A 15,207-nucleotide genomic window follows, 5' to 3' on the forward strand; every position below is an offset into this window, starting at 1 on the left:
TTGAGATTTAGAATGTAGGGTCTAGAGTCGGTGTATAATGAGTCACACCAAGAGAAAAACAGTTTAACCTAACTCACATCACGGTTTTCGAAAGATTCCCTTTCTTTTCACTTGGCAACAGAGGACTTCTACATCAACTTCAAATGACGAAGTCTTCTAGCCATAAATAAAAATAGCGGCTGTAGTAAATCATTATATCAGTTATTTTGTCAAATTATCTTAACAAAAAATAGTAGAAATTCTCATTACTGGTCATTACTAAACGTATCCCATGACAAGTTAATGCTCACTGCGTATTTATGATCATTTCGATTATATTTTACATTTTATTGCAATACCTTTCGTAAACCTTTCATAGCATCGTAATGTTTGTTTACTTTGCTCAATAGGTAGCCAGTTTGACAGTTCAATAGGTAGACTTGGCTTCACTCTTGGCGTGACTCATTATACACCGACTCTAGTAGGGTCCATGGTGGGTATATAAATGGTGATACAGCTTTGTCACTATTGAAGAGTCTGAATTTATAAAGAGGCGACATCTTATCCATTTGACAGGTCTTCTGCTCGATTGGAATCCCGCATAAACGTGAACCATAAATTGACCTTACCTAAAATGGTTAAAAATTGTTTATAATCCCTGCTAAACTTCAACTGAAATGGTTATGGAACTTTACATGAACGTTTAATGATAAAGTTTCAACCTTATGTATTATGGTTTTTTGGAACTGGACCTTACAAATAATGGGTTGTTAAGAACCATTACCGTTCCAAATTCTTGTTTTCTCCATACATTTTCGGAAAGAGAACTATATTAGAACCTTTTAACTTATGGTTTGAGAACTTTAATGGTAATGGTTATGGTAGTCAGTAAGGTCCACGAATGGTTTTGTAACATCGATCAACTTTATGTGGAATATATCGCGAATTGGTTGCCTGTAATTTACTGATTACCAATTCACGATATATTCCACGTAAAGTTGAGCGATAATACAAAACCATTAATGGACCTTACTGACTACCATAACCATTACCATTAATGTTCTCAAATCATAAGTAAAAACGTTCTTATATAGTTCTCTTTCTGAAAATGTATGGAGAAAACAAGAATTTGGAATGGTAATGGTTCTTAACAACCCATTATTTGTACACAGAAAAAAAAGTTGTTGAATATTACATCCAAACTGCTGCAACCAGGTCAATCCATCGGTTGTGTAATATAACGTTGTACGATGTACATCGATTTTGCGAACAAAATTACATCCATTGATGTAATATTGTATCTGCTTTTTGCTATTACATCATTATTTCATACATCAGCTTGAATTACATTGATCGATATTACATTTTTTTTTGCTGTGTAAGGTCCATTTTCAAAAAACCATAATACATAAGGTTGAAACTTTATCATTAAACGTTCATGTAAAGTTCCATAACCATTTCAGTTAAAGTTTAGCAGGGATTATAAACAATTTTTAACCATTTTAGGTAAGGTCAATTTATGGTTCGCGTTTATGCGGGATGACTTTTCCTATGACTTTGACAGACAATCGATTGTTCCAATTTTGACATGTCGTCTCTTTATAAATTCAGGCTCTTTAGTCACTATATAGGCGAGGAGGTCGCGGGGGGGGGGGGGGGGTAGGGTCTAGTCTCATCATAGACTATTTAGGTACTCCAGGCCAGTGACAAGGCCTATACTAACCAAGGAGGGGGAGGTGGCTGTCAAATACGAACAATCGTCGCCTACCTCGCATAACTGGTTCCAAACGTAAACAAGCCATAAGAAACTTACACAGAAAAACAAAACTACCCACCGCTTGAGTTTTTTAAACTCAAATTTGAGTTATTTGACCTCTGCCCGTTTCATTTCCTCTCGCTATTGTTGTCAAAAATAGAACGAAAGATTCGACTCAACCGTCTAGTTCCGTACGAGAAGTCAAAATTGAGCAATATGCGATATACCCAAATTTGAGTTAATTGAACTTAATTTTGGGTAGAAAAAATTGAAAATAACTTAGCGATGGGTAATTTTTTTTGCCGTGCTTGAATGCAAACTACTTTGAGCCGGTTTACCCAAATTTGGCTTATCGTACGGAACATGGGAGATGAGTGAAAAGAACTTAATTTTGGGTTGTTTTGAATTTCTGTGTACAGCGTTTGTTTACGTTTGGAACCAGTTTCATACAAGATGATCAGTACACGGTGTTTCGTGAAAACCCATTAATGGGTAAAAAAATACCCATTTTCAAACCATGTATGCAGCTGTCAAAAAATGGGGGAATTTTGAAATCATAAAATGGGTGAAAAAATACCCATTTAAAGAATCAGTTCACGGTTGAATAATGGGTATATTTTTTACCCAATAATGGGTGAAAAAACACTTCGAAATTTTATCGTCTCATTTCCGTCATTGGGAATGCAAACCACGATGCAAACAGTTACTGTCCGCAGCAACGATCTCCGGAAAATATTAGAATCCAAAACGTTGGAGAGGCTTACGGATAAGTCAATACAATGGATAATTTGTATTATAATGTTTCGTGAAAAATTTGAGCGGAACACCTGCATTTATTTTCAATGTTTTAAAAACATTTTTACATCAACGAGCGCTTGCATCCTCCATTTGTAAAAATGGGTATTTTTTCACCCATTTTACGGTAAACACAATATAAGAAAATGGGTGAAAAAACACCCATTTATTGACAGACCACCCATTTACCCATTTATGAGTAAACCATAGTTTACCTATTAAATGAGGAGGGGCACTTTTAGCGGAAATGGGTATTTTTATACCCATTAATGGGTTTTCGCGAAACACCGTGTAGGCTGATTTGACAGTACGTCCGTCCCCCCCCCCCCAGATACTAACAGCAGCGTTTGACAGTAGGCAGCATGTCCCGGTTTCAAATAATTTATTTTGCTGTGCTGGGCCCGCTGTCACTGTATGACATGTTGCCTACGCGAGAGAGGTGAAGCAGATCGTGAAATATGGTTGTTTAGTAATCCAAAAAATCAACCTAAACGCAAGTAGTGACGTCACTAATTGCATGTATCATACAGGGGTTTTACTCACACAACTTAACCGACTGCTCCACCTCGGTAATCCAGCTCATTGGCCTACGCGCCTGCCACTGGGCTGAGGTACTCTTTAAGTCACATTTACGAGAGAGCGTGAGGCGGAGCTTAGATTTAAGACCATTCTGTAACTAGAAATGGAAACATCAGATCATCAAGAACAAACAGTTCTAGAAATACCATCATTCTGTGAACACTACGAGCCACTTCTGGTCGAAGAAGTTACCCTAGCAAGTCATCCTACATCAGTACACTACGGAAAATGTGCCATAATCGGATATCTTCGAGAACGTAGCAACTGCTTGGAATCTTTAATGGTACCCGGTTTGTCACAGTAAGTACCATAGAGAGAATTGCCACGACCAACGCCTGCTTTTTCTCAACAACCCTCAATTCAACTTTAGGGAACTTCAAATACCCGATAGCAGCTGGAGTCTGCAGTTGTGCTTCGACAACTACTTCGGCCAAGTCCCTCGAAACTGTTGCGTACGAATCTATGGGTCTGTACAGCTACGTGGTCCAAGTGACTCTTCATTCAACAGTTCCAAAGATTTGATATGCTACCTGTTGGATTTGCAGGATGATGCAAAGCGCCAGAATATGAATGTTGCAGATACAGCCAATCGAATACAAGAAGCAAAACAATCAATGGCGAACAACTACATACCTATTCTGGATGTTCAGGGATGTGAACGAGTGGAGCAAGCCAGGGAACTAATCGGTTGTAATTTAAGACTGAAACGAATCAATAAGCGACTGGCACCATGGATTCAACTTATTGAACGAGAGATTTATAATTTTTGAATGAAAATAGGGATTTCTTTGGAAAATAAATCACGCAACGAAGAAATGTTATTTCATATGTGAAAAAATTGGAAAGTGTGTAACAAGAATAAGGAAATCTAGACAGCATTCCTCCTTGACCCGGTCAAGCAGATTCGCCACTAACGGATCATCTGGATTAATAGTTTCATGCAGTATTACCGCGATTGAACTTAGCTTATCGGAATAAAGAGCTAACAAACGACTTTTTGGTAAACTTGACTTCAATGCTTTCAGGATTGCATTTAGCAAGATTTGAACCTGAACTGAACAGACTGAGTTTCTCTGTGCTAAATATAAGCTTACATGTCTAAACACCTCCGGCAGAGTTATAATGGAAATTATACTATTGAAATCCGAATTATCCAGAAATGATTCACCATCAATGACATCAGAACTCAACACCTTTTCCAGTAAACGATTAATCTCGTCTGGGTAGATCGATACCATTTTAGCCGTTAATTTCCTTTTACCTGACTCGATACTGAACTTCCACAATTGCTGAAGAAAAGATTGCCAGCCTTTCTCGTTAACGGACATTCCTGCAAAGGGCTCCACCAATTCAAGAACTTCCAAGAGACGCAGCTCGTTCGGTTGGCTCCTGCAGTGCAATTCGGCAAGACCCCAGTTTAGCGCAATAGAAATCCTGTGAGACACTTGACGACAGTGGCAGGATCCTCCATCGTATGTTAAACTTGTTAGGATCGCATTCGGACTGAGTCCTTTGTTACTGCTAAAGACATCCTCGAAGTCATTTTCCGAATGGGTGTAGTTTCCTTTCTTGAGGTTTCCTATGAAGCATGCCTAAATTTGATGCAATTTTTCCAATTCAAGAAAAATGTCTCAGAAAATGCATATCACGACTATAAAACTTACAAGTATTTCATCAGCTTCCTCATCTTCGTCTCCCCAAGCCGAATCGACCAGTTGATCGAGGGCTTTGTCCAGTTGGGTTGACTCTGTCGAGTCGTGCAATCCATTCAATATAAAACGCGGTTCCGAGTCACAGTTACAAACACATTTGAATGAATTCATTGTTAAATGTCCTTAATTTAATTTATGACAAAATTACAAGCCTTAAAGAATAATTTATGGCGAGATGGACCAAACTATGGTCTTAGCCGTCTGCAAAGACAACCACAAAGAATAATATTTTATTCAGAGAAATTTGAATTAGCATGATACGAGCGGTACGAGTGGTACGAGTAGTTGTCATGCTTCTTGTTTTTTGGCTCTGATTTTTTTTTTCCGAAATCGGTATTAGATTTATGTTCGAAAGGAATACAAATCGTTCAATCGACTTCACAGTGAGCTCTCTTCTCATTAAATTCAAAAAATCTTCAAAAAAAATAACGATAACGGTAAAACGGGTAAAACAATGAAATAAGGGTCCGTTAAAATATTACGAAACGTGGAAGGGAATGCAGGGATGCTGAAATTTTGTTACAAACTGTAACGCAAATTTTAAGGTGCAGGTTCTACACGCAGAAAAATTTATCGTTAAAACAAAAATAATTGAGGTAAATTTAAACGTAAACTCAGTTTGTTCTGGCCATAAAAAATAACAAGGTTTATTTCAAACGTATCCCATGTTTGAAGTCATGTTATATTAATGTTTAAAATAAAAATATTGTTACGTTTATTTTAAAAATATTTGTGTTAAACATAACATGAATATTTTTGTTTGGTTTGACAGCTATGCGTACAAAAATTAATATGTTTATTTTAAACATGCTTCTTATGTTTGAAAGAAACATACTTAATTTTAAATTATATTAGCATTTGAATGTTGCTAGGATAAACCAAAAAAAGGATCTGCAGACAGGGCATCTAAACTCCTCCTCTTTTTCGGATGTGATTAAAGGTGGGCTGTGGATGTGTCATGGTCCGAGGTGTGGGGACCCGTCGAGGTGAGTGTCCGGAGGTTCCAGTTCAGTAAAACCAGTGACACTTTGTGATATATAGCGTATCGGCCTCTTTCTACGCTCGGTGTTGGAGAAGGGGGGAGGTGGCTGGAGGATCCGGAATAGATTCAAAATCCATTTCAGATTTTCGTTTTTCTTCCGACGTCACTTGTGGAGGAGGATGATACAGGGATCGGCATCAGAAACGACAGAGTGACGTCGATACTGTGGAGTTCTTCCGGTTTTATTGAGCTGGAACTTTGTTAAGACACTTACCTAGGTGGGTTTCCGGATCCATGACATCGGTTTTGTTGCGGGTCACTTTCAGTTGATTGGCAAAGCTGGGGCAATATTTACAAGAAGGAAAAAAAAGGCAGGGCACGCTAAAAATCGTTTACCCAAATGCTATATTGTTGAAATAAACATGCTTTTGACTTTAATTCAAACACAAGTATTTTTGTTGCAAACATGTTCTTAATTTATTTTGAATTATTCATATGTTTATAAAATGAACATTTATATTTTTGATTTAAATGATCAAAATTCGGTTCCGTGTAGCAATTGATCTACTAAAAACACATTTGCGCGCAGGCACTAGAAATACAAAATTGTTTTTGTAATTACACTTGTCTACAAAAAAGAAGAAAAAAATGATCTTGTTTTTGAGATACAGCTAAAAAAATAAATTTCACATTAAAAAAGTTTGTTAACTAAAATACAAATATCTCCGGTTTTAATGAGACGATATCAATTATTTTGACGCCAAGGTAAAAGTAAGAAAATTTTCTTTCGATCAACTGAACAGCAATTGTCAGTGAGATTAGTGGTATTGTTGTTAATTAATAGTTTGTTTATTTTTTTTTTTATTATTTTGCATTTTTAAGCAGTGTAAATAAAAATGTTTGTAGTGATTGTACCACGAGTTGTACCATTAACCTCACTGAAAAATGGGTTCAAACGATCGAAAGCAAATTTTATAATCTCTAATTTGGCGTTAAAATAAATAATATAACCACAGACAAACAGACATAACTCTCGCAAGTAGATCATCGAACAAGCATTTAACGGTCAATTTAAAAGTATCGTAGTTGGTAGTACCGCCACCTGTGGCGCGCACAGTCAATTCCCTTGCGTATGACGTTTACACACCACCGCCATCTGTTCAGCGTACTACCCACCACAGTGTAGTCAACAGATGGCGATAATGTTTTAGCGACGATTTTTTACAGTGAGAAATATTCAATGTGTTATGTCTGTTTGTCTGTGATATAACTTTATTACAGTCGGAGATATTTGTATTTTAGAAAACACATTTCGGTAATTATTTGAAAAATTCAATTGAAATACACGCCCTAACAAAATTTTAAATGTTATTTTGCTTAACGACGCATGCAAACCATTTGTGGAATAGTTCAATTATTTGGGTTATCGTTCGTTTATGGTAATTTTATATATGAGCAGTATCTTTCTGTAAAAATCTCGGTAAAAATACACCGAATAAAGCGTGAAAAAATGTATGTTTCTTCTGGTTTTCCAAAGACAGCGTCATCAGACAAAAGTGGTTTCAATCTCGGTTTCAATTCTTTCGGTCAAAGCGTGACGGAAAAATCGATTACGTAGCTTAATTAATTTACCGTATTGATAATTGAATTTGTCGTTTAGATGAAAGTGGATTTAAAAATGAATACGTGGCAGTTCCGGGTGCAGTTCCTGTTTTTGAAATTGTTGCGGATTTTAACGAGGGAACATATAATTAAATTTATGATGATGTAAAAGATTGTAATAAGCCTGACACGGGAGATGTTTTATACTTTTCATACGCAAACGTATTTTGATAATTTAAATCTCAACCCTTAAATTTCAACCTCAATCTCAATGCTCCCCATGCTTTTCCTCGTGAAGGGCTCGTGTTTATTTACATTGCTCGATTGGAACCGCGTTTGACGGTTCGATTGGAACTTTTGGTTTCAGTCTTCGCGCAATTTTTCAATACACTGTGCGGTGTCAGGACCATTCGACTTTCCAACACCAAAGCCTCAGAAAGAAAACCAAAACACTGAATGTCACTTTCTCCTTCTCGCTGTCAGTCGCGGTGAAAACTCACAAAAATACGATTATCGAATTTGCAGCAGTATCGGGGAACTCTCGCGGAATATTTCGTTGTATTTCATGTTGTGCAAGTGTTTCCAACCGGTGTGAAAGCGTTTATTTAAAGCAACTGTAAGTACCGATTAGTGTCTTACCTAGAACAATAAGTCAAGTGGCTGCAATAACAACGAAAACTACGATTTTCCTTCGCTGGTGATGATCGCTGACGTAGCATAACATCAGCTGTGCATTCTCAGGGGTCGTAGACACGCAAATTTCTACTTGCAGCTGCTGCGAAATAGTTGCAGCCACAGTTAAAAATGTTCATGCATCAGCAAAAAGTACCTCTGGGGTATTCCCATGTTTGTATTGTGTCTTGGCACTAATGGCCCTTTTCGCTTGATTATCCTGTAAGAGAATGTAAACAAACCGCTGATCAGAATATGAATTTTGCTGCATACCTAATTATCTTGGTATATGCTGAAACTTTCGTTTTTACAGGATATCAACCTTTGCAACGCAGTGCTGACAAACTGAAAGTGTGGGAGTGCGACGTTCGTTTCCACAAAGCAATGGATACGCCTGTTTCAGGCGAATCAGTACTGAAACAGCATGCCTCAGCATAAGAATCAACTTTCTGCCGTGATTAAGGGTCGCGGACAGGCGGGTTTCAGCGAGTATGAAGTGTTGAAAGTTTTCTGTGATGTGTGCGAATCCTTGGCCCAGCTGCACTGCAGCCAGGCACCCGTCATCTACCGAGACCTAAAGGTGGAAAATGTGGTACAAAACGATATGGGGCGGTTCATCCTGTCCGAGTCGAGCACAGCAACTACCCGGTTTCTCAACCCGGTGGCTCACGGAAAGAAAGCAGTCGAAGAGGAAATCCAAAAGAACACCACTCAAGCCTATCGGGCCCCGGAGATGATTGATCTCAACTCGGGTCACAGCATTACTACCAAGGGCGACATATGGGCGCTTGGCTGTCTACTGTATCGCCTTTGCTTTGGAACGTTACCCTTCGGAGAAAGTTCCAAAGCTATCTTACACTGTCAGTATAACATTCCAGAAAAGTGCAGATATTCTCCGGAACTTTGTCAATTAATTCGTTTTCTGTTGGAAGCTGATCCCGAGAAGCGTCCCAGTATCTACCAAGTCTGTGAGTTTGCATTTAAAATTTCCGGAAAGGATAATCCACTCCGAATAGCTCGGGAGCGTCAAAAATCGCAGTCATTGGGCAACAACCACCACAACAACTATAGTAATTCAGATCATAACGAACGGAAGCATCACCAAATCGTGGGGTTGGCAGCATCGGCACCGTTCAGTGTTAGCACAAGCGTTGCTCCGAGATCCCGTCCGAAAGGTCAGCACTCTGGTACTGGCGGTGGATTCAACTTGGGACCACCTCCACTGAATCCATCGCCGAAAAATGTGGTGTCCCCTGTTCCGGGAGCTGAAGCCGATGTCAGGCAGTTGACCGGGCAGGAGAAGGCAAGTGCTGCCTTATTTGTTGCCAATTTTAGTGACAATTTTCCTACGGCATGTGCCCAACAGAGCGCTAGGAGTCCAGCCGGGTTAAACATGGATCTCCAACACCAGTCAGTAGCGGTCGGAGAAACACAGAGAAATATCGCTGAAGTGGGTTTTAGGTAAGTGTTTCTTTCTTGTTTCTGTACATTTCACGAAAAAATAATATAGTCGGCACGTACAACTTACCTAATGCTTGTATTCTGTTTCCTTCCCGCAGATGTTTCCCATCAGATGCCAAACACCTACTGATTCCACCGGTGGAATCCTCCGTGCCGAAAGATAAACCGTCTGCCGTTTCTCCGGCATCGTTGCTTTCGCCGTTCGAACCGGAGCCACCGTCTTCGTCTTCGTCATCAACCCGACCCCGTCCGACAACTTTGCTCCCTGCTGGACATCACCACTCTAAGTCATCGACTTCATCATCACAACATCGTCGACATCATCACGTCTTGAGCAATTCCAATAGTGAGAAATCCCTTGTGTCACCCGTTTCCAATTCAACCTGGAACCCGTTTGGCGATGCATCACCGTTCAGTCCCAGTTCCACGCTGATCGAAGATCATCTCTTTGGTGCAGAATTCGATAAGCTGCGGTTGGAAGGTGGCAGCCAGACGTCGATCGTGACTTCACCCGAAGAGATGAAGTCCGAACGTTCCTGGTTGAGAAAACCTCAACGCCAACAGCGCTTTTCGTTGCCAACATTGACGCAAGCCTGTTCGACCAGCGTGCTGCCGTCGTCGACCGTGGAGATCGTCCCGGAAGAGGATCCGTTCGGTTCGGCACCGTTCACTCTACCCAAGCGATTGAAGGATAAAACCGGTAGGTCTTCAAAGTTGACTTCAAAGCTAAGTGAAGTGATTGCTGGTGCGGCAGGAGGTGGAGGCTTGTGGCGGCATTCGACAGGAGGAGGAGGAGGTAAGGAGAGTTTGATTTCGACGACTCCTGGTGCGGTGAGCGGAGAGAATGGAAGGAACGACAATGCTGACGAAGGAGTGGACAAGTCAGCGCTGTTGGGAATTAAGCTGGACGATTTGATCAGTGGTGGAGAAAAGGGCTCACCAAATTTCATCAAGCTGCCGTTGGACGACAGGAACAAGTACGAAAAGCTGAACTCGAACGACGTGACATCCGATGACAGTGATTCGGAGTTTTATCCGGATTCGGCTGGAGGTGTCAAGAAGCACAGCTTTAAGCAGTTTGTAGAGAATAATATACCGGAGAAGCTACAGGCGGTCTACCATAAGGTTGATAAGGGTCAGATTAAGAATGTGCAGATTGTGAAGAAACTGCGCGGTAAGGTTGAAACAAAGAAGGGTCAGCCAAAGGTCGGTAGGTCCAAAGATAAGCAGCATGCGAAGAAATCGGTTGGAGAACAAGGAGGTAAGGAAGGAGAGTCGGATGATTCTATCGGATCGGCGAGTGATTTGCGGGCAAACGATGACTTTCCCGATGGAGATGAAGGAGAGAGTGGTAAAACGGTTCCGGGTAAACCTTCGAAAAAACTCAACAGGATGACTTTTGGTGATGGTAGCGTGGATGATTGTATTAGCGAAAGTATTAAGACCTGTGGATCAAGTGCCTATCACGCCGAGTGTGAAAGCGTTACCACCAATGAAGATAACTCCAGTCGAATCGTCACAAGAGTACGGGTCAAGAAACGAGAACATGATTCCAAACATAGCGTAATCGATGAGGACGACTCGGGTGAAGAAGATATGATACAGGGTGACAAACCGCTGCTGTTGGATGATGAATTGGATTACGAATCCGCTCCCGAGAACAACACCAGCGGTGAGGAAGTACTTATGGATCCATTCACTCCGGAATCTTTACCTGACGAATCGGAAAAGTTGACAGAGGAGGATGAAATTGATTTGGATCCTTTCGCTATGGCACCCTTCAAGAAGCCGGCAGTTCCCAAGCGAACCAGTATTAAATATATGCCCAATGTTAATCCTATCCCGGAAAACTGTCCGACCATACCGGCACCGTCGCTACCGCCACCGCCACCATCTGTGGACAATTTTTGTACTTCTACACCTATCAAGCCTGCTAGATCTCAACTGGAACCCATAGATTTACCACCACCACCACCTCCAGTTACGGTTCCGATTACTGCCCCCGAACCGGTACCGTTTCGTGAAAGATCTCCAAACGCTCGAACCGATCTGTTCGGTTTGGAACCGTTTCCTCCACTTGTGTTATCTCCACCCATACCCGCTACCCGACCTGTCTCGGAAGCCACATCAATTCCAACGGTTACCGTCCAATCGGGATCCGTCGCACTGACGCACATCATTCCAAACACAATGGCAGCTTTACCTATTGTAATCCCGTTGGAACCGGCACCGCCGCCCATCCTCCAGAAACCAAATCCAAATCCCCCCATGATCGCCCGATCGTCCTACATCAACTTTGGTCAAATTCCAACGCAAAGCGTCATCAACAGCTTCTCCCCGGACAACAACTATGTCAACTTTCAAACAGATTACGACGACGACGACGATGTTCGGAAGTTGAAATCGGACGATTACGACGATAGTAGCGACACGGTTGTGAAGAGTTCCTCTAAGGGTGGTGGGTTCCTCAGCAAGAAGGAGAAAGTGAAATACAATTCCCTAAAGGACCACAAGACGCCAACGGGTAAGGACGATTCTAGCATTATGATGCTTAGCGGATCCGGGTCCGCGGGAAATCACACATCAATAATTCCAGTAAAGCTTAGTCAAAAGGTAAAGGTTAATGTGGGCGGTTACAAAAAAGTGTCCGCCAAGGTTAGTAAGAAAGAAAAATCCAACGGTAGTGCTGGAGGAGAGCGTTACGAGGAGAACAGCACAAAATCAGCCAAAGCTTGTAAGCAGATGGGTTTCAGCAACATGAGCTTTGAGGATTTTCCTTCGGATGATGCCATCGAGGAGCATCGAGCCGGCCCCACCGCCCAACGGCATGGTCCATTCGAAGTGGTCCGGAACGACCGAACCTTGCTGGAAGCGGAGAAGAAGTTTGGTTCGCTGAAACGACGCAGTAATCCTTTCTCATGATTGTACGCCTTGGAATCTCAGAAGCGGAAAACGTGAACGATGATGCGGCTAATGGTGAGTACTAGTACCTATTTTACTAAATTATTCATTTAAGGTACAGACCGAATCTCTGTTACACTCGAAAGTAAAGCCGTTTTTCTGGATTTTTAAATGTACTTGAAAATAATCTCAGAATGGGATTCGGTAGATTTAGTTTTGTGCTAGCTTGAAGGGAATTTGTGACGTTGAAGACTGCAGCGCAGATAAATGTGGCATCCATGAAGGGATTGATTTATGCTTAAGCAATATGTTCATCTTTTTTGGGACGGCGTCATTATATTAGTCACCTGCGGTAAAAATTGAAATGATCTAACATTTTTTGTCTTGTATGCCAAATTTAAACGGGGATCCTCTTTACATATCCTCCCATACAACCAAGACCAGTTTTTGGTGCTTGCCGATTTCCTACTATACAAATCCAACGCTTCGATCTTCTCAATGTTTCGAACGAGTGCATGATTTATAAAAAAAAAAGTATCCATCCAGGCAAAAAGCGGCAGTTACATCAATTGACCATTATGTCAAACGGTTAGGCCTTAGGGGCACCCTTATCATGTCCAGGTATGTCCAAAGTGGTCATCCACACTTAATATGTCTGCCAAAGATCCTGGTTTTGACATTTGAATCAGGTTGTGCTTCATTACTCCAAATGTCGTTACCCCGAATGTCATTTCCCCGAACGCCATAACGCAGAATGAGATTATGCCTTGATTGTAAAGCCCTCTAGTTAAAGTATGGACGACTGTCACCACAAAACTGAAAAAAAGCTGTTCCAATCGAGCAAAGCGGTGCATTTTGACGGTCTTGTGCCTTCTGGGAACGGTACACTTTTGACCGATATTTAATAAACACCAATTTTAATTTTTACAAATCTTTGAAACCAATAAAGATGCAAACGACATTGGGCACTGCATTTGAAGCGGTTTTAAACGTACAATCAAATTGTGTGACTTTATATTTTCTACAGTGTTGCCAACTCTATTTATAACTGTATTTTTTAAATTTTAAAACTTTAAATGCAAATATCTCAAAACGCCCCTCATTTTGATGACGCTAAAGTGTTTAGCGGACTTCTTTACATAAGAATCTCTTTATGAGAAAAAAAATAATATGTTTCTTTCAAGAGATATTGAATTTTAAAGATTACAAATTTTGAGAAAGATCCCTTACATCAAAACGCTTCGATATAGAATGTTGTTATATTCTTGAAAGTTGTTCAAAACTATCAAATCTAAATATGCTGAAGATCTATCTTTAAGTACAACCAAATGCTGAGATCAGATTTTTTATTTATACAGTGTTGGCATCTTGCGCTTTCTGCGATTATTAATCTAAAAAATTTGTAGCCATGTAGAAAAAACAACAACAAACATCCCAATAATTACTTTTCAGAAAATAATACTTACATGCGCAGTATGCAAGGAAAGGATGCATATTTTTGCGTAGTATATTTTATACACAAAGTAACTTTAACAATGATAACCAATCACAATCAATTTTGCTCGGTAAAATCTCTAACAGCCAATTAGCTCGGCATTTATTTTTGCTGGTATCTCTGAAAATATCTATTCTAGTCTGTTAGCTGAGCCGCATCAAAACAAAATTCAGAACTAATCGGCTGTTGAAACATAGGCAATACAAATTAAGTGTTCAACACACATGGAAGTGTCACTTAAATTTTCTAATCAATCAAGTAGTATAATGGCTGACATAATAATAAACCGGTTGGTTGCGGAAGTATGACCTGAGATGTGTCAACATCAGCTGAGATTGGGTTTGCAATCACTACCATCTAGTACAGGGTTTCCCAACCGGTGGTCTGCGGCGAACAGTAGGGCCGCGAAGTCTTTTCAGGGGGGCGCTAGGGTCTTGGTTTGTTTGGTCTAAAAAAAATATGCCAAAAGTGGCAATATCATAGCTAAAATCAAAACATTTTTTAATCGGGCTTACAGTGGGAAAAAGTAAGTGGAGTTAATAACGATGGCGCTCTAGCAATGCTTGGTAACAAATCAAGATTTCAGAAAGAGATTATGGAGCTTGCTCCATACGCCACAGGTGTTCGATATGCCTTGCCAGCAAGAGTAATACTCTGCCGGAACTTATGTTAAAAGTACTTGATTCTTGTTATTGTTAACTATATCAAATCTGGAGCTCTGAACACTCGTTTATTCAAAGAACTCTACAAGCAAATTAATTCAGATCACGTGGCTCTTTTCTACACTGTTGTGCGCTGGTTGTCCAAAGGCAATGTTCTCAACCGTGCTTTTGAATTGAAGGTCGAAATCAAAATGTTCTTGGAAGTTCAAGGGAAAAATGATTTCATTGCTAATTTTAGTGTGGAATGTTGGCATAAGCGTCTAGCTTGTTCAATGAATGTTTGTGCATCAAAATTCACTGGACTTGAAACTACGGGCCAGTAATTTTTTTAAATACTTTATTAATGAGATTTTTAGCCGATGGCTAGCTCATCTCAGAGGGCTAGCAAACCCATCTAATTCACTTCCAAGACATTCAAGCAAAACTGGCCCCGAAAGGTTAGTATTGGAAATGTTGCCATGTTCCATAGACTCTGCAGTATGACTGACAAAAGAGCGAACGAGCTAAATTCGGATCTTTAATCAGAAATTATTGCTAATTTTCACTCACTGGATCATCAATGTGAGCTGTGTTTCCCTGAGCTGATACAAGAAGATGCTGATGTAGTCCGC

At 40.4% G+C, this 15,207-nt stretch overlaps 3 protein-coding genes across 5 annotated transcripts in view; 2 read left to right on the forward strand and 1 right to left on the reverse strand.

Moving 5' to 3' along the window:
- The first annotated feature begins 3,169 nt into the window (after positions 1-3,169).
- Positions 3,170-3,909, forward strand: LOC135715034 (uncharacterized). The gene is made up of 2 exons (XM_065238447.1): positions 3,170-3,409; positions 3,480-3,909. Exons 1-2 carry the CDS (start codon positions 3,213-3,215, stop codon positions 3,877-3,879), a joined length of 597 nt encoding a protein of 198 aa, XP_065094519.1. The 5' UTR covers positions 3,170-3,212; the 3' UTR covers positions 3,880-3,909.
- Positions 3,910-3,920: 11 nt separating this feature from the next.
- On the reverse strand, positions 3,921-5,022 carry LOC135715033 (uncharacterized). The gene is made up of 2 exons (XM_065238446.1): positions 4,774-5,022; positions 3,921-4,701 (listed from the first exon to the last, which is right to left on the reverse strand). Exons 1-2 carry the CDS (start codon positions 4,930-4,932, stop codon positions 3,928-3,930), a joined length of 933 nt encoding a protein of 310 aa, XP_065094518.1. The 5' UTR covers positions 4,933-5,022; the 3' UTR covers positions 3,921-3,927.
- Positions 5,023-7,925: 2,903 nt separating this feature from the next.
- Positions 7,926-15,207, forward strand: part of LOC135715032 (uncharacterized) — a 36,989-nt gene continuing 29,707 nt past the window's right edge. For all 3 annotated transcript variants that reach the window (XM_065238445.1, XM_065238442.1, XM_065238444.1), the window contains exons 1-3: positions 7,926-8,021; positions 8,391-9,538; positions 9,637-12,514. In XM_065238445.1, coding sequence (XP_065094517.1) covers positions 8,502-9,538; positions 9,637-12,460 — 3,861 coding nt within the window. In that variant the 5' untranslated portion in view covers positions 7,926-8,021; positions 8,391-8,501 and the 3' untranslated portion in view covers positions 12,461-12,514. The remainder of the gene's footprint in view (positions 8,022-8,390; positions 9,539-9,636; positions 12,515-15,207) is intronic.

Source organism: Ochlerotatus camptorhynchus, unplaced genomic scaffold (genome assembly GCF_037179485.1).
Source record: "Ochlerotatus camptorhynchus isolate MF236.1 unplaced genomic scaffold, CSIRO-AGI_Acam_v1.1 ptg000787l, whole genome shotgun sequence".
NCBI lineage: Eukaryota > Metazoa > Arthropoda > Insecta > Diptera > Culicidae > Ochlerotatus > Ochlerotatus camptorhynchus.

Coding starts and splice junctions, on each gene's coding strand:
- LOC135715034 (XM_065238447.1), top strand. CDS start 3,213: ATGGAAACATCAGATCATCAAGAACAAACAGTTCTAGAAATACCATCA. Junction 3,410..3,479: donor ATGGTACCCGGTTTGTCACA/GTAAGTACCATA, acceptor ATTCAACTTTAG/GGAACTTCAAATACCCGATA.
- LOC135715033 (XM_065238446.1), bottom strand. CDS start 4,932: ATGAATTCATTCAAATGTGTTTGTAACTGTGACTCGGAACCGCGTTTT. Junction 4,702..4,773: donor AGGAAGCTGATGAAATACTT/GTAAGTTTTATA, acceptor CATCAAATTTAG/GCATGCTTCATAGGAAACCT.